Raw genomic sequence first — 24,719 nt, 5'->3', positions numbered from 1 at the left:
CAGGGGAACCCCCTTCTTGGCCCCGCCCACTTCTCTTTGCCAACCAATCGCGTGGTTTCTCAGCCTCCAGGCCCCGCCCCGCCGCGTGTTTCCCGCGCCCCCGGCCCCCCCTTCATGCCAGCCTCTGCCCGTACCATGGAGTCCAGCGGGAACCGGGGGTGTGCGGGGGGCTGCGCTGCCTTCCTGAGGTCCCGAAAAGGGCTGGTGCTGCTGGGGGAGATCGTGAGTTGAGGGGGGGGAGACGGACCCCAAAGGGGTTGGGAGTCAAATTCGGGGGTGGCAGCCCCGTGGGGAGGGGCTGTGTGCCAATTTGGGGGGGATGTGGGGGGGTTTGGGGGGGTGGGAGTCTATGGGAGAGGTTTGAGCGCCTCTTTTTGGGGGGTGGGGGGTACGGGGGAACAGGGTCCTATGGTGGGGTTTTTGAGTGTCTCTTTTTTGGGGCGGCTGGGGGAGGTTTTGGGGGATTGGAGATTCTTTTTTGGGGTTGGGTGGGGCACCGGAAGGTGGGAGTCAATGGGGGGGGTCTGAGTGCCCCTATTTGGGGCTGGGAGTGTGGGGGGGGTCTGAGTGCCCCCTTTGGGGTTTGTGAGGCTCTGAAATCCTATGGGTGGGGTCTGAGTGCCCCTTTTATGGGGTTGGGGTGTCTGGGAGTCTACGGGTGTGGTCTGGGTGCCCCTTTTTGGGGGTTGGGGGAGGTTTGAGTGCTCCTTTTGGGGCTGGGAGGGGTCTGGGACCCTATAGGTGGGGTCTGAGTGCCCCCCTTTGGGGTTTGGGGGGTTACCTGGTGGGTGGGGGTCCCCATTTTGAGGTCGGGAGGAGCACTATGGAGCTCGGACCGTACACTGTGGGGCAGGAGCCAATGGGGGGGAGGGTCCGAATTCCCCATTTTGGGGGCAGGAAGAGCCCTGAAGGGTGGGCATGGGGCATCCCTGAGTCCCTGTTTGACTTTTGGTGGGGGGCTACCCAGATGTTGGAGGTCTCCTTTAGTTGGGGTGGGGGCACTGGGATGCTTGGGACCCTCATGGAGGGGACACAAGCTCTGATTCTCCTCTGGCCCCGTTTTAGGCCCCCCCTACCCCATTTCAGGGCCCCCCCAGCATCCGGGCGTGGGCCTTTGGGGCAACGCCCTTAGGAAACAAGCGAACGATTAAGGGTTAAAAGGGGGGGCGGGGCTTAGCGGACCAGTCTCCGCTCTGATTGGTGCAGAGTTAGGGTTTGAAATAAACCCGGGGGGGGGCCCACGGGGAGGGCAGGGCGGTGCCCAGCGTTTCCCGTGCCAGCCGTTATTGCACCAGCTCGGGCGAGGCCCGTGCCCCCCCCCGCCACGTGCTGCACGCACGAGATGGGCGCTGTCCCTTTAAGAACCTCCCCCTCCCCCATATTCCCGTATCCCCCACTTCGGGCCGTTGCCCCTTTAAGAGCCCCCGAGGAGGCAGAGGTGGGCCCCTCCCCCGCACCCCGCGTGCCACTGCCCCTTTAAGGAGCGCCCCGTCGCCCACGTGAGGCGGGGTCAGAGGGGCGTGGCCTGGGAGTGACGTCAGGGGTGTAGTATAGGGTGCTCTATAGAGCTCGATGGGAAACCCTATAGGGAACGCTATAGGGATCTTACAGCGGTGTCCTATAGGATCCTATGCTACTTCCATACGCTCTATAGGGACTACATAAGGGCGATATAGTGCTTGCTATACGGGGTTCCTGTATGGGGCCATATAGGGGCTCTATGGGGCCACATAGGTGCTCCTATAGTGTCCCTATGGGGGCTGTATAGAGGTTTCTATATAGGGGCTCTATGGGAACCATATAAGGGCTCTGTGGGGCCCTATGGGCACTGCCGTATGAGCAGGGATGGCTGTATAGGGGCTGTTGCTGTGGGATCCCTATAGGGGCTGCTATACGGCTGCCTGTATGCGGTCCATAGTGTGGTCCCTATAGGATCTGTTTTGGGCTCATATAGGGTCTCTTATAGGGCCAGATGGACTCCATATAAGGGTGTCTATATAGAACCTCTATTGAGATTAATTAGCTTTACATAGGGTCTCTTAAAGTGTCCCTTATAGGTTCTCCTATACAGTTGAATAGACTCCATATAGGATTCCACCTAAAGTCTCTTATAGGGGCTTCTACAGCGCAAGGTCAACTCCATATAGGGTTTCCTATAGACCTAGATGGTCTTCCATATAGGGTGTCCATATAAAGTCTCTTAAAGGGCCAGATGAATTCCATATAGGGTCTCTTACAGCGTCTCTTATGAGGCTGGATGGGCTCCATATAGGATCTCTTATAGGATCTCCTACAGAGTCTCTTCTGGGTCTGTATGGGGCTGTCACACATTTTCTATGGGGGTCTACTTGGGGACTATAATCGAGGTGGTTCTATAGGGTCTGTTATAGGGTCTATATAGGGCTGCTGTAGGGTTGTATAGGGGCTGTTATAGGGCTGCTGTGGGGTTGGTGAGGGATCTATAATAGGGCTGGCTCTATAGGGCCTATATGGGATCTATGACAGGGGCTGTTATAGGCCTGTATATATGGAACTTCTATAGGGTCTGTATGGGGCCAGATGCTGGGGCTCCCCACCCCTGACTGGGCCAGGCAGCCTCACCCTATGGCCCCTATACATCCCCCATAGGCGCTGTGCTATGGGGTGCCGTGGCTCCCAGCCCACCCTGTAGCCCCTATACATCCCCCATAGGCGCTGTGCTATGGGGTGCCGTGGCTCTCAGCCCACCCTATAGCCCCTATACATCCCCCATAGGCGCTGTGCTATGGGGTGCCGTGGCTCCCAGCCCACCCTATAGCCCCTATACATCCCCCATAGGCGCTGTGCTATGGGGTGCCGTGGCTCCCAGCCCACCCTATGGCCCCTATACATCCCCCATAGGCGCTGTGCACGGTGGCCCTGCTGTGCTATGGGGCCTCCCGGACCCCCGGCTATGTGGGGCTGGCTGTGTGTGAGCTCATCTTCGCCAGCATCGCCGTCGTCCTCTGCATCACCGGGCTGCACCAGCGCGTGGCTTTGGTGCACTGGGGCTGGACGGTGAGTGGGGGCGGGCGGGGGTCAATGGGGAGTTTGGGGGTTAATGGGGGGCTTGGGGGGAATTGGGGGGTTTATGGGGAGTTTGGGGGTTAATGGGGGGCTTAGGGGGGAATTGGGGGGTTTATGGGAGTTTGGGGGGTTAATGGGGGGCTTGGGGGGAATTGGGGGGTCAATGGGGAGTTTGGGGGTTAATGGGGGGCTTAGGGGGAATTGGGGGTTTATGGGGAGTTTGGGGGGTTAATGGGGGGCTTAGGGGGGAATTGAGGGGTTTATGGGGAGTTTGGGGGGTTAATGGGGGGCTTAGGGGGGAATTGGGGGGTCAATGGGGAGTTTGGGGGTTAATGGGAGGTTTGGGGGAATTGGGGGGTTTATGGGGAGTTTGGGGGTTAATGGGGGGCTTAGGGGAATTGGGGGGTTTATGGGGAGTTTGTGGGGGTTAATGGGGGCTTAAGTGGGATTTAGGGGGGATTTATGGGGCACTTAAGGGGGATTTGGGGGGTTTATGGGTTGTTGGGGGGGCCAATAGAGGATTGGTGGGAGTTTGGGAGGGATATGGGGGTTAATGGGGGACTTAAGGGGGATTTGGGGGGTTTATGGGGTATTTGGGGGGGTTAATGGGGGACTTAAGGGGACTAACAGACTTAACTTAATGGAGGGGTTAATGGGAGTTCTGAGAGGATTTGGGGGGTTTAATGGGTGGTTTGTGGGGACTTAGGGGGGGTTTAAGGGGGCTTGGGGGAGTAGGAGGTTAATACAAGGTTTTTGGGGGTTTAATGGGGGCTTAGGGGGGCTATGGGGAGGGGGATTGGAGGGGTTAATGGAGGATTAGGGGGGATTTGGGGGGTGAATATGTTTCCATGGAGGGGTTTAGGGGGACTTGGGGAAGTTAAGGAAAGATTTGGGGGGGTTGGGGGGATTTGGGGGAGTTTAATAGGGGCTTGGGGGGGAGTTTGGGGGGTTAATTGGATTTAGTGAGGGTTTGGGGGTGGTTAATGGGGATGTTTGGGGGGGTTCTTAATGGGGATTTGGAGAGTTGATAGGAATTGGGGGGGTGGGGGGAGGGTCTTCATGGGGGTTTAATGGGGATCTGAGGGGATCAATGGGGACTGGGGGGGGATCTGGGGGAGTCATGACGAGGTTCTGAGAGGATGTGGGGGATCCCGTGTCTCCCTATGGGGCTGGGGGGTCCTTATGGGGTTGAGGTGAGTACGTGTGGGGGGAGAAATCCTTGGTTGGGGGGGGGGGGATTATTAATGGGATCCCCCTCCCCCCCCCTCTCCCCAATTAGGACTTCATCCGCTGCGTGGTGGGCTGCCTGCTCTTCCTCATCACCTCCCTCATCGTCATCATCGGGCATCGTGACGGTGCCGGAACCGCTGCGGGGGTGAGGGGGGTCCTGGGGGGGGTCGGGGGGAAGGAGGGGGGTTTATTTGGGGGGGGTCACTGACGTCCCTTTGTGTCCCCCCTCATTCCCCAGGTTTTTGGGTTGCTGGCGGGGCTCCTGCTGGGCTATGATGCCTACATCAGCCTGCCCACCCGGGGGGGGCACAGCGCCGCGCCCACCGGTGGGTATGGGGGGGCACTGGGAGGGACTGGGAGGGCGTGAAGGGGGACTGGAGGGGGCAGGGAGGGGGTGGGGGCAGTGGGGTAGATCGAGGGGGCATTAGGGGGGAGTGGGGGGGCAGTAAGGGGGCTGGGGAGGCACTGGGGGGAAGATGAGGATGGACTGGGGGCTACTGGGATGGACTGGGAGGTATTGGGGGCAGTGAGGGGGCACTGAGAGGGCAGTGGGGTGGATTAGGGAGGGCATTAGGGGGAGTGGGGGTGCTGGGGGAGGGTTGGAATGGACTGGGAGGCATTGGGGGGGTACTGGGATGGACTGGGGGGCAATGGGAGCCCTGGGGGGGCAGGGGAGGGGGGCACTGGGAGCTCCTCCCCTAACCCCTCCCCATTTCCCCCCACAGAGACCCCGGAAGGCCCCTGACCACCCCCCCTCCATACACAGAGACACCCCCAGGGGGTAATGTGGGGTGGAAAAGGGGGGCTTCACCTCCTGATCCTACTCAGATCCCCCCCAAATTTTGGGGGAGTGCTTAAATTATTGGGATGGGGATCCTCCCCCCCGCCCATAGCCCCCTGTGCCTCAGTTTCCCCCTATTGGACCCCCCCACACACCCTTTTTGCTTTAGGGTTCCCCTATAGTGCAGGGGAAAACCTATTATTTTTTTTTTTTGGGGGGGGGGGGGGAGGGAGCGGGTTAACAAAGTTTGGAAACAAATAAAGGAATTTTATTATTATTACTACTATTCCTTTGTGGTGTGATCCTATAGGGCCCTATGGTGATGTGGGGGGGAGTCCCTATAGGGTCTGGGAAATGGAGGGAGATTGGGGGGGTATGGCTCTGGGAGGTCTCTGTATGGACCCTATAGAGGCTGAGGAAAGGGGAGCATGGCCCTGAGGTCCATATAAGGTTCCTATATGGACTCTATGGGGGCTGAACAAGGCAGAGTATGGCTGTGAGTTCCATATATGGTTCCTATAGGTTCCTATAGGGCTTTGGGGGTCTCTATATGGTCTCTATGGGGTTCATGGAAGGAGACTGTGGCTCTGGGGATCCTTATATGGTTCCTATAAGGCCTGGAAAACAGCAGGTGGCTTTGAGCTCCCCATATGATCCCCATAGAGTTCCTATAGGGCTCTGGGGGTCTGTATATGGACTCTATAGGGCTCATGGAAGGAAACTGTGGCTCTGGGCTCCCTATATGTTTTCCCATATGTTTCCTATAGAGTCCAAGGAAGCGATTTTGTAGCCTTGGTGATTCCTTTACAGTTCCCATAGGGCCTGGAGAAGCGGGTTGTGGGTCTGAGGGTCCACATAGAGCTCTCGGAAGGGGTTCTATGGCTCTATAAGTCCCTATATGTTCCGCATAAGAGCTCCTGGGGGCTTACCTCATTCTCTCCACCCCATGGTCCCTCCGCAGGGCCTCTCGGCCCCGAAGGACTCTATAGAACCCCTATAGCTCCCATCGATCCCCTCCCTGAGGCGTGGACTACAATTCCCAGCACGCATAGCGACGCGCGGGAAATCACCTCACCGCTTTCCCGCCACGCGCATGCGCATTGCAACGGGATGGAGTTCAGCTCATGCACATCGCCATGGCTTGGGGTCTCGCGCATGCGCACAGCGCAGGGCTGGAGTCCGCCTGAGCGCGCAGCGCATGCGCACTTCGCACCGTCGCTCCCTTCAGCCGCCTCCGCTCCTCTCCGCCGCATTCTGATCGTCTCCAGATCTTTTCTCTCGCCTCCTCCGGCCCTCTGCCAGCGCTCACAGCGCGGGAGCTCTCCGGTAACGCGGCGACGGCGGCGGGGGCCGGGCCGAGGGCTGAAAGCGTGGGCGGGACATTGCGCATGCGCTGGGGGAACGCATGCGCAGTGCGTTGCGCGTTTTTATCGTAGGACTTCCCGGTAAGTTTGTATGGGGAGGAATGGGGGGCGGGGGGCGACGGAGTCGGTGGGCGGGCTGGGGGGGGTCTGCATGGGGGTGGGAGCTGCATGCATCAGTGGGTTTGCTTGTAATTTATGGGGTTGGTTCCGTGGGTCCTGTTGGTCCCTGTTGGTTCCTGTTGGTCCCAGTTGGTCCAGTTGGTCCCTGTTGGTTCCTGCAGGCCGTGCTGGGCGCCATGGGCCGCAGCTCCAAGGACAAACGGGACGTTTATTACCGCCTGGCCAAGGAGGGCGGCTGGCGGGCGCGAAGTGCCTTCAAACTGCTGCAGCTCCAGCAGCGCTTCGACATCTTCTGCGGTGCGGCCCCAAAGTGTCACCAAATGTCCCCAGCGTGTCCCCAAATGGCCCCGTGTGTCCTTAAGTGCCACCAAATGCCCCCAACGTGTCCCCAAATGGCCCCGTGTGTCCTTAGATGTCACCAGATGTCCCCAACATGTTCCCAGATTTCACCCCATGACTTTAGTGTGCCCCTATATGTCCCCAATGTGTCCCCAGATGTCCCCAAATGTCCTCATTGTCCCCAGATGTCCCCAAATGTCCCCAAATGTTCCCTTTGTGTCCCCAGAGTGTCCCCAATGTCCTCCAATGTCCCCCCAGGTGTGCGCCGTGCTGTGGATCTCTGCGCTGCCCCAGGCAGCTGGAGCCAAGTGCTGAGCAGGGAGCTCAGGTGGGGGCACTGGGGGGGCACAAATGGGGACTGATGGGGGAAATCAGGACTGGGGGCAAAGTAGGGTCTGGGGGGGCACAAATGGGGTCTGGGGAGGGTGATAAATGGGGACTGAGGGGGGAAAGGTGGGGGTTGGGGGGCACAAATGAGGACTGATGGGGGAAATTGGGACTGGGGGGGGGAACGTAGCGTCTGGATAAGGATAAATGGAGTCTGGGGGGCACAAATTTGGGTCGGGGGGGCACAAGTGGGGTCTGATGGGAGAAATGGGGACTGAGGGAGGAACAAATGGGAGTCTGGGGGGGGATAAATGGGGACTGGGGATATAATTCGGGTATGGGGGGGTAAAAGTGGGGTCTGATGGGGGGAAGTGGGGTGTGGGAGGAAATGAGGTCGGGAGGAACAAATGAGGGTCTGGGGGAGGAATAAATGGGGTCTGCGGGGGGGAAATTTGGACTGGAGGGGCATAAATGTGGATCTGGGGGGCAAAAATGGGGTCTGATGGGGGAATTGGGACTGGGGGGGGACAAATAGGGGTCTAGGGGGGAAATGGGGTTTAGGGGAGGGAATGGGAGCCTGGGGGTGGATAAATGGGGATTTGGGGGGAAATGGGGCCCTGGGGGGGTCACAAATTGGGGTCTGGGGGGGATAAATGGGGAAATGGAATTCTGGAGGGATGTTGGGTGGGGGATGAGGTTGGAGGGTGGCAAAAACGGGACCTGGGGGGAGAACTGAGGGGGGGGTGTTTGGTGTTCTGGGGGGGTCCTGGCTGAAGCCCCCCTCCCCCCTTTGTCAGGGGGACCCCCGAGGATCCGGTGCAGGTGGTGGCCGTGGACCTGCAGGCCATGGCACCGCTGCCGGGGGTGGTGCAGATCCAGGGCGACATCACCAAGGTGGGGACCCCCCCCAAAATCCATTATTTCACCCCCCCAACCAAGAAGCCCCAGCCCTCTCACAACCCACAGATGGGGCCCTAACCCACATAGAATTCGCCCCAACCCTATGCCCCCCCGGAGAACCCCCCAGCCCTACTCCAACCCTTCCACAGAGCGCCCAGACCCATTTATCCCCCCTAGAGCCCCATTATTCTCCCCCAGACCCCATTTATCCCCTAGAACCCATTATTCTCCCCCCAGACCCCATTTATCCCTCTAGAACCCCATTATTCTCTCCCCAGACTCCATTTATCCCCCCAGACCCCATTATCCTCCCCCCACAGCCCCCTGTACCCATTATTCCCCCCAGACCCATTATTCCCCCCTGACCCCATTCATCCCCCCCACAGCCCCCCTGTACCCCATTATTTCCCCCCCAGGTGTCCACAGCCCAAGAGATCCAACGCCACTTTTTGGGGCGCCCGGCCGACCTGGTTGTGTGTGATGGGGCCCCTGATGGTGAGGTTTTTTTCGGGGGGGGGGGGCACAAAATAGAGTTTGGGGGTTCCCATTAACCCCCCCAACCCCAAATTTTGTGTCCCCTCTGCCCCCCCTCAGTGACAGGGCTGCACGATCTGGATGAGTACATCCAGGCTCAGCTGCTGCTGGCGGTGAGTGAAGACCCCCCCCCAAAAATAAAACCCATAGACCTCCAAGATCCATGGTGGGAGGCAACCTCCCCCTCGCCCCCATTATCCCTAATCTGTTCTGAGGTGGGGGGGGGCATTAATTAATTTTTGCAGGCTCTCAACATCACCACCCACGTCCTGAAGAAGGGGGGCACCTTTGTGGCTAAGGTAAAATATTGGGAGACCCCCCCCCAAATTAATTGAGCGTCCCTAAATGAATGGGACCCCCCCCCATGGGACCCCCCCCCCATTTAATTGTTTCTAAGTGAATGGGACGCTCCCCAACTAACAGCACCCTTACTAATTAATGAGATGCCCCCAAACTAATGGCACTCTCTACTAATTAACAAGACCCCCCCCAAACTTATGGCTCCCCCCCAACTAATGCCACCCCACTAATTAATGAGACCCACCCCCGAACTAATGGTAGCTCTCAACTAATGGCACCCCTAATTAATGCCCCCCCCAAATTAATGAACCCCCCATCAACATAACCCCCCCAACCCCCCACTCCAAGCATCCTTCAACCCCTCCCCTTCCCCTCAGATTTTGGGCCATTTGGGGGGGATTTTGGGACCAGGTTCGCTTGGAGGGGAGGTCAGGGGGGTTTGGGGGGGGCATCACACGAACCCCCCCTCGTTGCCCCCCCGCAGATTTTCCGTGGGAAGGATTCCCCCTCCTCTACTCCCAGCTGCGCCTCTTCTTCACCGACGTCACCTGCGCCAAACCCCGCAGCAGCCGCAACTCCAGCATCGGTGAGGAGCCCAGAAGCTCTGATTTTTGGGGCCCAAACCCCCCATTTTGGGGTCAAAACTTCAAAACTGTCTTTCTCTCCCTCTCTCCTCTTCCCTCCCACCCCCCCCCCCAAAAAACCCACAAACAACCCAGAAGCGTTCGTGGTTTGTCGTGACTACAGCCCCCCCGAGGGCTACGTGCCCACCATGGACAACCCGCTGCTGGACCCCGATGGGGGTGAGTCTGGGGGGGAGGGCATCTGGGGGGGATTCGGGGTTTTTCGGGGTCTGGGGGGGCACTGAGGTGTATTTGGATCTCCCCCCCCTTCCCCATCAGTTCTGGAGCTGTCGGGGCCGTCGCGTTTGATCGTTCCCTTCGTGGCCTGCGGGGATCTGAGCGCGTACGACCCCGACCGCACCTATCCTCTGCAGGTGGGGGCACTGGGAGGGACTGGGATATACTGGGAGGACTGGGGGGCAGCTGGGGGCACTGGGAGGGACTGGGATATACTGGGAGGGGATGTGGGGGGCACTGGGATGGAATGGGAGGGGCACTGGGATAGACTGGGATATACTGGGAGGGACTGGAGGGGGAGCTGGGAGGGATTAGGGTTGGACTGGGGATACTGGGAGGGACTGGGGGGCACTGGGATGGCCTGGGAGAGATTTATGGGGAAACTGGGATGGACTGGGAGGCGCTGGGGGGGGCTCTGGGTTTTACTGGAGACCCTTATGGGGTTACTGGTCTGTGTTGGTCCTTACTGGGAGCACTGGTTTCACCCCCCCCCCATAGCTGTCCCCAGAGCAGCCGTACCGCTACGTGCCCCCCCCCACCCCCCCCATCGCACCCCCCTACGCTGCTGCGCTGCAACGGCACCGCGGGGGGGGGGCCTCGTGCAAGGGGGTGGGCGTGCAAGGAGCCTCGTGTCAGCAGCTGGGAGTGCGAGGAGACGAGGAAGGAGCCGTGTGCGAGGAGCTGGGTGTGCAAGGCCCCCCGTGCAAAGAGATGAGTGTGCAAGGGGCCTCGTGCGAGGAGGAGGAGCGCTTGTGCAAGGAGCTGCAGCACCAGAGCCTCGCACCGTGACACCTCGCGCAAGGCAGCAAGTGTGCAAGGCAGTTGTGCACGAGCTCTTGTGAAAACTGAGCAGAACGCCCCAGAAATGCGTGTGCAAAATGAGCGTGCAAAGCCCTCGTGCACAACCACGCCCACATCGCTCTCAATGTGTTGGGGGGGGGGCGTTGTGCTTTTGCACGCACGTGTGCAACACGGGGGGGGGGCAGACTTTTATTTATTGAATGGGACCCCACTTTTTTGGGGGGGGGGGGGCCAACAAAATTTTGTGTTTTTTGGGGGGGAAGAGGGCACAAAATTTGGGTTTTGGGGGGAGCAATAAATTGTGATTTTTGGGGGGGCCACAAAATCTGGGGCTTCTTGACAGGGGAGGTAAAGGGGAGGGGTCACCAAATTTGGGTTTTGGGGGGGGGGTTTAAGGGAGGGCACAAAATCAGTTTCTTTTTTGGGGGGGTGGCCACCAAATTTTTTTTTGGGGGGGGGGGGGGGGGGAAGTGTCTCCAAATTTGGGGTTTCTTTTTGGGGGAGTGGGGGGGGGTCACCGAATTTCATTATTTTTTTGAGGGGGGGTCCCCAAGATTTTGGGACCTACTAATGGGCTCTTGGGGGGGTCCCAGTGCATTCCTGGGGGGGGGGGGGGGGGAATATCTCCAGTTTTTTTGGAAGGGGGTCCCAGTGAATTTTGGGGTCTCCTAATGGGTTTGGGGAGGGGGGGCATCCAGGTATTGGGGGGGGGTTGTATCAATGAGTTTTGGGGGTCTCCTGTTGGTTATGGGGGGGGTTGTTTCCCATAAGTCGGGGGGGTTGGGGGCTGGGGGGGAGGTGGGGTGGAGGTCCCTGCAGGTTTTGCAAGGTTCTGAGGGGGGGGGTCCCAAACTTTGGGGGGGGGGGGGTTGTGATGATTCAGGGGTTCCCCATGAGGGGGGGGGTTGGGGGTCCCTATGGGTTCTGTAAGGTTTTGGGGGGGTCCCAATGCTTTGGGAAATCCCAATCTTTTATGGGGGGGTGTCCCAATCCTTTGGGGGGGGGGGGGGTCCTTATGGGTGCTGCAAGGTTCTGGAGGGGTCCCAATCTTTTAGGGGGGTCTGAACCCTATTGGGGGGGGGTCCTGGTCCTTATTTTTTGGGGGGTCGGGGGGGGTTCATTCCATCACCTTCACCCAAACCCCAGTAACTCCCACGCCGCTCCCGCAGTTCCAACTACAAAGCGCATAGGAAACACAAATGGGGGGGGTTCCCCAAATATTGAGGTGCCCCCCCCGCGCTGAAATGTTTTTTTTGGGGGGGGGTCGTCAGTCTTTGCCCCTGGAAGCCTCGGCGTTGGCTCGCAGCACCGCCCCAGGGCTGGGATACGGCCGCTGCTGGAAGAGCGGCCCCGCAGCCGTCGTGTCCGCCCCGTTTTGGCCTCGTTGCGTTTGGGAAGCCCCGTAGACCACGTGCCTCTATTTGGGGGGGTCAGGGGGGACGTTAGGTACGTGCCCCCCCCCCCAAAGTGAATTTAGGAGGGGTTTTGGGGGTTAAAAACGAAGGGTTGCTCACCGAGGGGCGTCAGAATAGGAGCTGGGGTCCATGGGGTCGAGCTCGTCGTCTTTGCGGCTGCCTGGGGGTTGGGGGGGGGTTTAAAAATGGGGGGGGGTTAGAAATGGGGAGGGGCGTTAGGGGGTGTATGGGATACGGGGGGGGGGGAGGAGGGGTTAGGGAATGGGGGCTGTAAGGAATTTTGGGGGAGGAGAATGGGTTTATGCGGAGGTGTGGTGTGAGGAGGTTGGATGTAGGAGGGGAAGTGGGGGGGCATGGAATTGGGGGGGGACACACAGAGAATGGGGGTCCTATAGGGAATGGGGGGGCACAGGGAATGGGGGGGGTCCTATAGGGGATGGGTGGGGTACAGAAATTTGGGGGGGTCCCATATAGAAATGGGGGGGGCATAAGGAATTGGGGGTCCCATAGAGAAATTGGGGTCCCCCCGACCCCCCCAGAACCCACAGTATGATCCATGTGCTCCTTTTATGGCCCCCACCCCATTTTTTGGGGCCCCCTCCCCAATTTTTGGGGTCCTCCCCACCTTTTTTCCCCTTGGGGGGGTACGGTGCCACCTCCTCACGCCGATGGAAGCGCCGTTCGCGTGGGGGGGGGTCCCGGGGGGGCTCCTCCCTCTCCTTTTCGTAGCTTCGTTCAGGCGGGGGGGGGTCTTCTGCCTCTGCTGCACCCCCAAAATAAAATTTGGGGGGGAACGGGGGGGGGGGAAGAAAAAATATTCAGCACCTTAAAAAGCGCCCGACCCCCCATCCTATTATAACCCCCCAAAATAAGGGGGGGCCTAAAAAGTTGGGAGGAGGGAATTCCCTTAATTACAGCCCCAAATTATACAGCCCCCCCCCAAATTATAACCCCAACAAGGTGACGGGGGGGGGACCCAAAAAGGTGGGGGTCCCCTTAATGCGACACCCCTTTAGATGCCCTAAAAATGAGGGGGGAAGAGTACCCAAAATGGGGGGGCGGCCCTTCATGTGACCCCCCCTTCAATTATAACCCCAAAAATGAGGTGGGGGGGGTGCCCAAAAAATGGGGGGGTCCCGCTTAAAGCGATCTCTCCCCTTATAGCCCAACAAACGTGGGGAGAAAGTCCCCAAAATGTGGGGTTCCCTTTTAAAATGACCCCGCCTTATTTTTTGTGGGGTGTCCCCCCCCACACCCCAGTTATTCGGGGGGAGTGTCCCCATTCCCCCCCCCATCCTACCCCCTCTTTAGGACTCACGTGCCCCCCCTTTTTGCCTCTTGGCTGCTTTGGTGATGACGGCATTGGGGTCCCCGGGGGGCAGCCATGACACCAGGTCGCTCTCGGCGTTCCAGTAGTAGGGCAGCCCGCTATGGGGGGGGACACAAATTGGGGAGGGGGCTATAGGGGCTGCAGACCAACCCTATAGGCCGCAAAGGGAGTGGGGGGCACATAAGGGGGCTGTAGGATCTAGAAATCAACCCCAGAAGACCCCAGCCCCATAGAGCCCCCATACGATCCCCCCCAGCCCCACAGAGCCCCCACAGGATCACCATAGAGCCCCCATAAGAGTCCTCCCAGCCCCATAGAATCCCCACAGCATCCCATGAGATCCTCACTGAGCTCCCATAAGATTCCCCCCGCTCCATAGGAGCCCCATAGGAGCCCCATAAAATCCTCCCTACTCTACAGTGTTCTCATACAACCCCCATAAAATCATCCCAGCCCCACAGGCTCCCCACAAAGCCCCCATAAAATCCCACACAATATTCCCCCAACCCAATAGGAGCTCCCTCAACCCCATATTAGGGCCTCACAGAGCCCCATATACTCCCTCCAACCCCACAGATCCCCCATACGATCCCCCCACCCCCTCGAGCCCCCCATAAGACTCCCCTATTAGAAAAGAAGCTAGCCCTTATTAGAGCTCTCCCAGCCCCACAGAACCCCCAAAAGATCTCTCCAGCCCCATAAGGCCTCCATAGGACCCCCCCGAGCACCATAAGACCTCCATAGGACTCCCTGAGCCCCACAGGATCCCCACAGATCCCCCATAAGACCTCTCCAGCCCCCAGAGGGTGCCCATAAGCTCCCCCAACCCCTATCTATTCCCCCCCCAGCCCCGCTCACCAGGTGGGGTCCAGCACTTTGTACCAGGGGGGGGGCAGCCCCTCCAGTCGTGACGCTTCGTAGTCCACGTGGGCGTCGTCGTAATCCTCTGCAATGATCTCCTCCTCTGGCTCTGAGAATTGGGGGGAAGGAGGGAGATTAATTAGCCACGCTCCCCCCCCAAAAGACCACGCCCACCCAAGTTAAACCATGCCCCCATTTAGACTAAACCCCGCCCCCTGAGCGTTGAGCCCCAGTGCCTCCCACCATGTCTGCGCCCCCAGCTGCCCCTACAGGGCCCCCATAGGGTCTCACAACTCCTGGAGAACCCCTACACCCCCATAGGGCTCCTATGGAATATATCCTATTATATAGGATCCCCCCCATACGATCCTACAGTCCCCCAGTGTCCCTACATCCCCACAGAACCCCCACAGAATGAATTCCTGTATCCCTACAGGTTGTCCCTATATCCCCCCCCAGCACCATAGGGTTCCTAAGGCCTCCATAAGGTCCCCATAGACCCCCACAGGGTCCCCCCCCAGCCCTCTGTAGCCCCATAGAACCACTATAGCTCTCATAGAATCCCCACAGCCCCCATAGAGCCCTTATAAATCCCATAAGCCACACAGGGCCCCACAGGTCTGACACCCCCACAGCGTCGCTATGCCCCCAGGAAGACCCCGTAGAACCCCCATAAGACCCTGTCAGCTTTATAGGATCTTTACACTGAGCACAATCCCCCCAGCCCCATAGAGCCCCCACAAGATCCCCTCCAGCCTCATAGGGCCCCTACAGAACCCTGAATAAAGGACCCTTTATAATCCATTCATTGCCCATATGAAGTGCATGCAAATATTTTAGACCACGCCCCTTATCGGTAAGCGCCGCCCACAACAAGCAGCCACACCTTTATTAACGCACACCATAAGACCACGCCCCCTCCCCAAAGCCCCGCCCACAATCCAACGAACCCACGCCTCCACTGACCACAAGCACTGAGCCGTAGGCCACGCCCCCTACTCGAATCCCCGCCCACGCCCTCAGAAGGCCACACCCGCATTGGCCCCATGTTTACCACATTAGGCCACGCCCCCAACCTCGTGACCACGCCCCTTGCTTAACCCCACTCTCGGGCCACGCCCACCCACCCAAGCTCCGCCCCCTGAGGCTTTATCTCATCCTATTCTCGTTCCCCATTGGCCACGCCCACCATTCACTGGCCACCAGTGGCCCGCGGTGGCCCCATCCCCCACCCGCGCTTACCGGGCTCCACGTGTTTGAGCAGACCGCGCTTGGCCAAACGGCACTGCAGGGCGGCGGGGAGCGGCATGGCGGCGGAACCGGAAATTTCGGGAGGCCGGAATCGGAAACGCGGTAACGGAAGTTAGGGGGTAAGAGCAGAAATCGGCGCGGGAACGATGGGATTTGTTGCGGTAGAGCTGGAACGGAAATAGGCCCCTCGCAACCGAAAGTGCCTGGGGATTAGCGACAGGCACCTCCGTAACCATGGAAACAGCAGCGAATCCGGAAGTGCTCCAGATTGAAGCACCGGAATCCACTTTTAGGGGTACAGGAAGTCCCGGAGAAACTACTCAAAGACACGGGAGGGCCGCATCAGAAACACCGGAAGTCACCTCAGTGCCGCAGGAAGTACCTCCGTAACCACAGAAACCGCCTACATGACACCGAAAATATCTCAGTATCGATATAAATCCCGTTGGGAAACTCAACGGCCACCTCCGACACACCGGAAGTACCCCGGATGTCGCCTCACTACCACGGGAACCACCGGAAGTCCCTCAGAAACCATGGACGCATTCAGCAACCCCGGAAGCTTTCTCGCAAACACACCGGAAACTGCTCCCCTCCCTGTCCCGCCCCTTCCCCGTTACTCCGCGCCACTCCCCTACCCTTTCAATCCCACCCCCGTGGCTATGACAACCGCGCCTCACCTCTCCGCGTTCTTCTCACGGCGCCGCGGTCACGCGAGCAACACCGACCAATCAGCGCCGCCCGACGCCCTCAGCCAATGGGGGACGCCGCCTGGAGTCACGTGGCGGGGGCGGGGCTACAGAGGAGCATTTATATGGAATTTTGTCTTCCCCGCCCGCGTTTGTATAGGGTCGGTTTAGTGGTGCTTTATGTCGGATCACCCCACCACCAATATTTACCTACGGTCTCCCCCATACCCCAGTGTTTATATCGGGCTCCCATCCCCCCATGTTTATATAGAGCCACCCCCTCCCCCGCCAACCCCAATGTTCATATAGGGCTCCTATCCCCCGTGTTTACATAGGGTCGCCCCTCCCCAACCCCAATGTTTATGTAGGGCTTCCATCCCCCCATGTTTAATAGGATCACCTCCAACCCCAATGAGAACATTTAGAGTCTCCATCCCAGAATATTTCCGTACCCCCTCTATGTAGGATCTCCCCAACCCTTATATTTAGGGTCCCTCCCAGCACCCCTATATTTATATAGGCCCCCCCAATGTTTACATACAGATCCCCAATATCTGTGACATCACCCTGTTGCCCCGCCCCTTTGATGACGTCATTGGCGGTGGCACCGCGCCTTTATTGACAGCTCCACCCCACCCCCTTTGGGATGGGTGGCAGAGAAAGGCACTTCCGGGTCACAGGTCACAGTGCAGAGGTCACGGGGGCAAAGTGCAAAGGTTTCCCCCCTCCCCACTTCTCCCACCCGGGAGTCAGAGGGCAAAGGGATGGAGCAAAGTGCTGAGAGGGAGCGGGGAGGTCACCACCGGGGTCAAAGGCCACCAAGAGGTCAAGCAGAGGTCAGAGGTCAGGCTGAAGTCAGAAGGGTCAGCAGGAAAGTTCAGGAGAAGTTCAGAGGTTATTGTCATGGGTCAGCCTGAGGACAAAGGTTACCAGAGGTCACCACCAAAAGTCAGTCTGAGGTCAAAGGTCAACTGGAAAGTTCAGAGTTCAGAGGTCACAGGGAGAAACCAGAGGTCATGAGCGAAGGTGAAGAAGAGGTCAGAGGGCACCAGGAGAGGTCACAAGAGCCCAATCTGGGGTCAGAGGTGACAGCAGGAGAGGTCAGAGGTCACCCCAGAAGAGGTCAGAGGTCACCAGGAAAGGTCATGGTTCAGCAGAAAAGGTCAGAGATCACCTCAGGAGAGATCACTGCAAGAGAGGTCAAGGGTCATCAGGGGAGGTCAGAGAGCACACCAGAAGAAGTCGTCCTAGGAAAGGTCAGAGGTTACCGGTAGAGAGCAGAGGTCACCCACAGAGGTCAGAGGTCACCAATGGAGAGCCCAAAGGTCAAATCAGAAGAGGTCACCTCCAGAGACGTCAGAAGTCACCTCAAGAGAGGTCACCGCCGGAGATCTCAAGGGTCATCAGGAGAGATCAGAGGTCAGAGGTCAGGCCACGGTGCATCCCCGTGTGCGGGGGGGGGGCTGTCGGGGGGCGCTGGGTTGGGACGGAGCTGTGGGGGAGGGGGCGGAGCCGTAGGGACGGAGCTGGGGGGGGCGGGGGATGGGCTCCCCCAGGAAGGTGCCGTCGTCCTCTGAAGAGGAAGAGGAGGAGGATGACGAGGATGAAGGCCAGCGGGGGGGCCGCCTCCCCCTGCACCGCCTCCTCCTCCTTCTGGGGGGGCTCCCCGCCATCCCGACCCCCACAGCATCGTTTGCCATTTCTTCCCGGGCGGAGAGCTTGGAGCAGGGGGGGTCATGGCTGCGGGGGGGGGAGGGAGGAGGTGGTAAAGGGGGCACGGGTGGGGCGGGGGGGGGAAGGGAGGGGCGGGGTGGGGGGGCGGCCCCCCCAAGTTCAGGCATGGAGTGGCGGTGTGGGGCGCCACGGCGGAAGCGGAGCTCAGGGCCTGGGGAGGGAGGGGAAAAAAGATCAGACGCCCCCCCCAGTGCCCCACAAACCCTCCTTCCACTGCCCCCTCGGGCCTTTCCCAGTGCCCCCCCCATCACCCTCCCATTGCTTCCCAGTCCCAACCAGTTCCCCTCACAGCCCCCCAGTGACCCCCAGAACCTCCCCCAATACTGCCAAAGCCCCCCCAGTCTTCCCCAGTGTCACCCAGCGCCCTCCCAGAGCCCTCCTACCTCCCCCAAGCATCCCCCAGTGCCCCCCCAGACCTCCCCAATCCCCTCCAAGTCCCTCCCACAGCCCCCCAAGACCCCCCCAGAGGCTCTAAGACCCTCTCAGTCCCTCCCAGTGCCCCTCCAACACCCCCTGAGTTCCTCTCAGTGCCCCCCCAAGACTCCCCAGAGCCAATCAGGTCCTTCCCAGAGTCTCCCAAGACCCCCCAGTGAGCACTAAGTCCTCCCCCCCCCCCAGGACCCTCCCAGAGCTGCCCTTTCAGCCCCCTACTCACCTCCGGGAGGACCCCCACCCCAGGACCTCCTGGAAGGGCAGTTCCTTGGGGCGGGGGGGGGTCGGTGGGCGCAGGCGTGGGAGCAGAAGAGCTGCCCCCCCGGGGGAGGAAGGGCAACCCCAGCAGATCCTGACCGCAGGCACTGCAGCAGAAGCAGGAGGGCAATGCGTGCCAGTGCTGCCCTTCATATGTCATCTGGCCCTGCTCCAGTCCTGGGGGGGCACGGGGGGGTCAGAATTGGGGGCCTGGGGGGGGGGAGGGGGGGAATGGGGGTGGAAATGCGTATAAAGGGGGGGGAAGTAGGGATGGAGTGTGGGAAAATGGGGAGAAAGAGTGGGGGAAATGGGGACAATTGTTTTTGGATATTACAGGGACAAAAAGATCTATTTTCAGACACTGCAGAAAAGTGCCGTTTTCAGACACTTTGACGTAGAAAAATGCCGTTTTCTGATGCCATGATGCAGAAAAGTGTCATTTTCAGACGTCTTGCTTCAGCAAAGTGTCATTTTCAGACGTCTTGGAGGCAGAAAAATGCCATTTTCAGACATTTTGGTACACAAAAGTGCCATTTTCAGACATTTTGGTACACAAAAGTGCCATTTTCAGACGCTTTGCTGGAGCAAAGTGCCATTTACAGACGTTTTGGTACAGAAAAGTTCAATTTTCAGATGCCATGGTACAGAAAAGCGCCATTTTCAGACGCTGTGATGCACAGAAGTGCCATTTTCAGACACTTTGGTGCAGCAAAGTGCCATTTTCGGATGCCGCGGTGCTGACTCACCGATGGGGTCCCCGCAGGCGTCGCAGAACTCGGCGTGCCGCGCGCGGTGGCAGCGGGCGCAATATGGCCGGCCGCGGCGCATGACGTAGCGCTGCCCGCCCAGCGGCCCCTCGCACTCAAAGCAGCAGAAATGGCGCAGGTGCCAGCGGACCCCCTCGGCCTCCGTGCACTGCGCAGACAGGATCAGCTGCAATGGGACGGGGGGGTTATTATGGGATGCAGGACACGGCCACGAGTTTGGGATTGGGATGGGGGGTGGGGGGGAGGTTTTGGAGGGTTTTGCAGGAGTATGAGGGAGGGAAAGAGCGACTTTCAGATGTTTTAGAGAAGAAAGGAGCAATTTTCAAACATTTTATGGAAAAAAAGGGCAATTTTCAGATGTTTTAGGAAAGAAAAGGGCAATTTTCAAACATTTTGTCAAAGAAAAGGACAATTCTCAGAAGTTCTACGGAGTAAAAATGCAGTTTTCAAAAGTTTGTGGGGAAAAAAATGGCAATTCCCAAGAGTTTTGGGTTAAAAAAAGGGCAATTTTCAGATATTTTGAGGGGAAGAAAGGGTTAAACTTTGGCATTTTCAAAAGGAAAAGAGCAGAACTTTAATATTTTCAAAGGAAAAAGTGTAATTCCAGTATTTTCAACGGAAAAAGATCAGAACTTAGCCATTTTAAAAGCAAAAAGAACACAATATTGGCATTTTCAAAGGGAGAAGAGCAGTGCTTTGCATTTTCTAAAGGAAAAAAGAGCAGAACCTCTCCATTTTCAAAGGGAAAATTGTTCAACTTCAGTATTTCCAGAAGAAAAAGAGCTGAATGTTGGTATTTTCAAAGGGAAAGCAGTGGAACTTTAGCATTTTTAAAGGGGAAAGAATGCAATTTTAATGATTTCAAAGGAAAGAAGCACAGAACATTGGTATTTTCAAAGGGAAAAGAGCAACGCATCGCCATTTTCAGAAGGGAATGAGCAAAATCTGGCATTTTAAAGGGTAAAAGGCAGAATTTTGGTACTTTCCAAGGGAAAGGTGCAGGATTTGGGTACCTCGTCGCAGGCCTGGCAGCGGGGCCGGCGCGTTTCGGCGTGGTGCCGCCCGCAGTAGATGCGCCCGTCCTGGTAGAAGTAGATGAGGTCCACCAGCAGCTCCCCACACGTGGCACAGCTGAAGCACTGTGGGTGCCAGCACGCCCCGTGGCCGGCCCGCGCCGCGAACACCGCCATGTCCCCTCCGCTCAGCCGCCGGCCACACTGCAGGGACAGGGCAGGGGGGTCAAGATGGCGGTTGGGGCAAATTGGGGCAACCAAAATGGCGTTGGGGGCATCAAAACGGTGGTTGTGGTCACCAAATTGGCATTGGTGGCAGCAAAATGGCGGTCGGGGCGACCAAAATGGTGGGATCCAGGCACCTGCTGGCAGATGGAGGTGGAGGTGACCGGGATGGGGCGGGCGCTGCCTCGGCCCAGGTTCTCCCGTTGGCGCTGCTGGGCAAAGAGCTTCAGCTCACGGCGCTCAGCTGCGTCCAATGCATTGCAGTACTGGGGCTGGGGGAGAAATGGACCAAAATGGGGTCGATGTGACCCAAAATGGCACCCAGTTGATCCAAAATGGCACCAAATGGGGCCAATGTGATCCCAACAACCACCCCCAGCCCCCCACCAAATACCCTCAACCACCCCCCAGAACCCCCCTAGAGCCCCCCTCCAAAACCCCCAAAACCCACCCCACGCCTCCAGAATTCCCCCAAAACCCCCAAATCCCCCCTCGACCCCTACAGGAACCCCCCCTTGCCCTCCCCAGAACCTCCCAAAATCCCCACAGCCCTACAAATCCCACTCCAAATCCCCCTCCCCTGAGACCCCAACAACCCCTTTCTCCACCACCATACACCACTGCCCCTCCCCTGGGACCCCCCCCAGAATCCCCCAAAATCTCCACAGCCCCCCCAAACCCCTCCCATCTCCTCCCAGGACCCCTCAAACTGCCTCCTCCGCCTCCCCCCCCACCCTGGACCCCCCCGCCCCACACCTCGCTATCATGGGGGGGCAGCTGGTGCAGGAGCTGCCGCACGCGGTGCCTCTCCCCAGGGCTGTTCACATATGGGATCTTCTCCTCCGGCCAACAGCTGAAAAACTGGGCCACCTGGGGGCGGGGCTTAAGTGGGTGGGGGCTCCTAGGGGCGTGGCCTAAAAGGTTGGGGTCTGGAGAGGGCGTGGCCTGAGTGGGGTGGGGCTCGGGGGCACAATGAGAGGGGACTGCAGGGCTGGGAATGGGAGAATGGTGTCAGCAGGGGGCGGGGCTTAAGTGGGCATGGTCTAAAGGGAGGGGCTTGAGTGGGTGTGGCCCCAAAGGGGCGGGGTTAAAGAGCTGTGGTCACAAAGGGGCGTGTCTAGGAGTTTTTGGAGTGGGGCCTAAAGGATTTGGGGAGGGGGGTGGGATTAGGGATTTTATTTGGGGGGAGGGGGGCTCCACGAATTTTTTGGGGGGTGGGGGGGTCATTACCTGCTCAGGGCTGAGGCCAGGGGGGGCCCAGGTGAACTCTTCGGGGGCACATCCGGAATCGGCGTCGGACCCCCCCCCGCCGCCCCCTCCCAGACGACACATGAGGCGCTGCAGGTGGTCCTGAGGGACCCCTCCCCCCGCTGCGTGATCCCCCGCGGGCACTTACAGTGCTGGCAGATTTTCCTGGGGGGGGGCAGGAAGGATGTGGGTTAATGGGGAGTTTGGCAGGGGGGGAGGGAATTGTGAGGGTGGGGTGAAATTTGGGGTGTTGGGGGGGGGGGGGGGGAGGGGGTCTGAAGGGGGATTGGGGATCTTTGCATGGGGTCCCAGGGGGGTATTTTGGGGCTGGGGGGTATTTTGGGAGGTCCTGGGGATAATGGGTGGGAGAGAATTGGGGTTGGGGGGGGAGGGGGGGGTGGTCTTGGGGGCAGGATTTTGGGCCTGGGAGGCATTTGGGGGGTCCGGGGAAGTCTTGGGGGCAGGGGGATCGGGGGGGGGGGGGGGTGGAATTGGGGGTCTTTTGGGGGGGGGGAAGGGGGTCATCGGGGGGGACTTTGGATCTGGGGGGGAATATGGGGGGCTCTAGGGGTGAAGTTTGGGGTGTTGGGGAGGGGTCCTGAGGTGTGGATTTTGAGTGGGGTGGGGGGGGATTTGGAGGGTCTGGGGGGTGGGAGGGTTGCAGGGGTGTCTTGGAGGGGAGGGTCCTGGGGAGTAAAGGGGGTCGTGGGGGGGGTATTGGGGTAAAAGTAGGGGTTGAGGGGGGGATATGTGAGAAATATGGGGTGGCCCACGGGGGTCTTTGGGATACGTGGGGGGGCGTGTTGTGAGTTATTGGCGAAGTATTTGGAGGGAGTTGGTCAATTTTTTGGGGGGGGGAGAGGGGGGGGGTCAGACCTCCAGCCGTGCACCTGGAAGCCGGGGCATTGCTCCCCACACGTGTGACAGGGCTGCCCCCGGTCAGGGTCCTCCGTGGGCTGGGGGGGGATTTGAGGGGGGCTGGGGTGTAATTCACTCCATCCCCCAGCCCCATAGAACCCAATAGACCCTCCTCAGCCCCGCTGATCCCCAACCCCCTCCGACAGGACCCCCTCAGCCGCATAGGAGCCCCACAGATCCCATAGATATTTCTCAGCCCCATAGAATTCTCCCTCCCACCCCGCCCCAGATTCCCTTAGGTCCTTCTCACCCCCAGCCCCATAGATCCCCACTGAACCCCCATAGATCACCCCCAGCCCCATAGCAGCCCCCCCACCCTCCTCACCCCATAAGACCCCTCCCGGCCCCATAGAATCCCACAGAACACCCACAGCTCCCCCCCCACAGCCCTACATCCTTCACCCCACAGGCCCCAAATCCCCAGCCCCACAGCAATTCCATAACCGCCTCGCTCCGCCCCATAGCAACCCCATAAGACCCCCCATAACTCCTCACCCCCCGCGCCGACCGCCTCCGGAGCGACCCTCGAACAAACATGGCTGCCGCGAGACCAGGCCCCCTTCCCGTTGGCCACGCCCACATAATCGCTTACTCCATTCTAGACCACGCCCATTTAGAGCTGTCTATCACAGCCGGGCCACGCCCCTGATCAGGAGAAGCCACGCCTACTATGAGCAGGCTTGTGCAGACGAGGCCACGCCCATCGCCGCCATATTGGCATGGGGCAAAAATTGTCAATTTAGGGGAAAAATAGGGGCACTTAGGGTAAAAATGAGGGGTTTTAGGCAAAAAGTTCTCAACTGTTATTAAAGAAATGGGATTTTAGGGCAAAATCGGCAGTTTTCAGGGGGATCGCAGGGTGAAAGTGGGGGTTTGTAGTGAGAGAAATGGGGTTTTTAGGGCAAAACTGAGGGGTTTGGGGTCAGAATGGTTGTTTTGGGGAATTAAATGGGGGGGGTTAATGTAAAAATAGGGTTTGAGGTGTTAAAATTTGGCTTTTTTGAGGGAAAAAATGGCTTCTGGTAAGCAAAAGTGGCATCTTTTGGTATAAAAATGGAGTTTTGGGGCAAATAGGGTTTTTCACAACAATGTCTTTTTTAATAAAGATATATTGTTTTGGGGAGAAAAAAAATGAGATTTCTGGGGGGAAAGGGAGTTTTAGAGCAAAACAAAGCTCATTTTTTTGCTCAAAATCTCTTTCTGCCCCGATTTTTGCCCTAAAACTCCTGATTATGCCCCAGTTCCCCCATTATATTGCTAAAAATGACTACTTTTAACCTAAGCATCCCCGTATTGCCTTCAAATCCACGTATTTTTTAAGTAGGGCAAAAGTATGGTTTCTTCAGCAAAAAAAAAAAAAAAGGACAAAAAATGATGGAATGGAAGATTTTGATGCAAAAGAAGAGTTTTTTAGTCTGAAATTTAAGGAAGAAAAAGCCATATTTTTTGGGAGAAAACAAGTATTTCTGGGAGAAAAAGCCACATTTTCTTAGGAAAAACAGCTATTTCAAAACTGGGTATTTCTGCTTTTTTCCCCCAGAAATACGTTTTCTCCCCAAAAATGTGCCTTTTTCTCCCAGAAATACATTTTCTCCCAGAAATTACTATTAAGGAAAAATGGGTATTTCTGGGAGAAAAAGCAATATTTAAGGGGACAAATAGGTGTTTCTGGAGAAAATGCCACATTTTGGGGAAAAACAGGTATTTCTGGGAGGAAAAGCCATATTTTTTGTGTAAATCTTTTGTTTTTCCTGGTTGTAAATGTCATATTTATTGAGAAAAACAGTTATGACTGCAAGGAAATTTCATATTTATGGGGATTAAACTGGTAGTTCTATTTGAGAACGTCACATTTATTGGGAGAAAACCCGTGTGTCTGGGAGAATAAGTCGTAGTTTTGGGGAAAAAGGTATTTCTCGTAACAAAATTCATTTTTGGGGGGAGAAAATATTATATTTTTGGGTTGGAATTGGTATT

The 24,719-nt window shown here is 57.9% G+C and overlaps 4 protein-coding genes across 4 annotated transcripts; 2 read left to right on the top strand and 2 right to left on the bottom strand.

Annotated features, from left to right (window-relative positions):
- The first annotated feature begins 61 nt into the window (after positions 1–61).
- LOC146541863 (proteolipid protein 2-like) lies at positions 62–5,342 on the top strand. Its single transcript, XM_085215471.1, has 5 exons — positions 62–222; positions 2,881–3,036; positions 4,325–4,420; positions 4,514–4,601; positions 5,001–5,342. Exons 1-5 carry the CDS (start codon positions 115–117, stop codon positions 5,018–5,020), a joined length of 468 nt encoding a protein of 155 aa, XP_085071597.1. The 5' UTR covers positions 62–114; the 3' UTR covers positions 5,021–5,342.
- An 875-nt stretch (positions 5,343–6,217) lies between these two features.
- FTSJ1 (FtsJ RNA 2'-O-methyltransferase 1) lies at positions 6,218–10,705 on the top strand. The gene is given in 12 exon segments (XM_085215470.1): positions 6,218–6,382; positions 6,702–6,837; positions 7,138–7,207; positions 8,004–8,100; positions 8,523–8,601; positions 8,701–8,753; positions 8,886–8,939; positions 9,425–9,440; positions 9,443–9,526; positions 9,660–9,743; positions 9,843–9,937; positions 10,299–10,705. Coding segments are annotated over 11 exon segments (1,044 nt in total). The 5' UTR covers positions 6,218–6,382; positions 6,702–6,716; the 3' UTR covers positions 10,590–10,705.
- A 1,083-nt stretch (positions 10,706–11,788) lies between these two features.
- Positions 11,789–16,383, bottom strand: PQBP1 (polyglutamine binding protein 1). Its single transcript, XM_085215469.1, is given in 8 exon segments — positions 11,789–11,969; positions 11,972–12,018; positions 12,116–12,176; positions 12,642–12,779; positions 13,335–13,444; positions 14,205–14,316; positions 15,450–15,861; positions 16,139–16,383. Coding segments are annotated over 7 exon segments (636 nt in total). The 5' UTR covers positions 15,517–15,861; positions 16,139–16,383; the 3' UTR covers positions 11,789–11,868.
- A 1,191-nt stretch (positions 16,384–17,574) lies between these two features.
- LOC109370400 (prickle planar cell polarity protein 3-like) lies at positions 17,575–23,365 on the bottom strand. The gene is given in 11 exon segments (XM_085215467.1): positions 17,575–18,032; positions 18,537–18,635; positions 18,638–18,748; positions 19,318–19,504; positions 20,352–20,555; positions 20,714–20,848; positions 21,333–21,446; positions 21,807–21,958; positions 21,961–21,989; positions 22,701–22,780; positions 23,238–23,365. Coding segments are annotated over 11 exon segments (1,656 nt in total). The 5' UTR covers positions 23,325–23,365.
- Positions 23,366–24,719: the final 1,354 nt, after the last annotated feature.

The sequence above is a fragment of the Meleagris gallopavo genome, unplaced genomic scaffold (assembly GCF_905368555.1).
Source record: "Meleagris gallopavo unplaced genomic scaffold, MGAL_WU_HG_1.1 scaffold_50, whole genome shotgun sequence".
Classification (NCBI taxonomy): Eukaryota; Metazoa; Chordata; class Aves; order Galliformes; family Phasianidae; genus Meleagris; species Meleagris gallopavo.
Note: the sequence above shows the minus strand (reverse complement) of the source record. Positions and strands in the feature narration are given on the sequence as shown.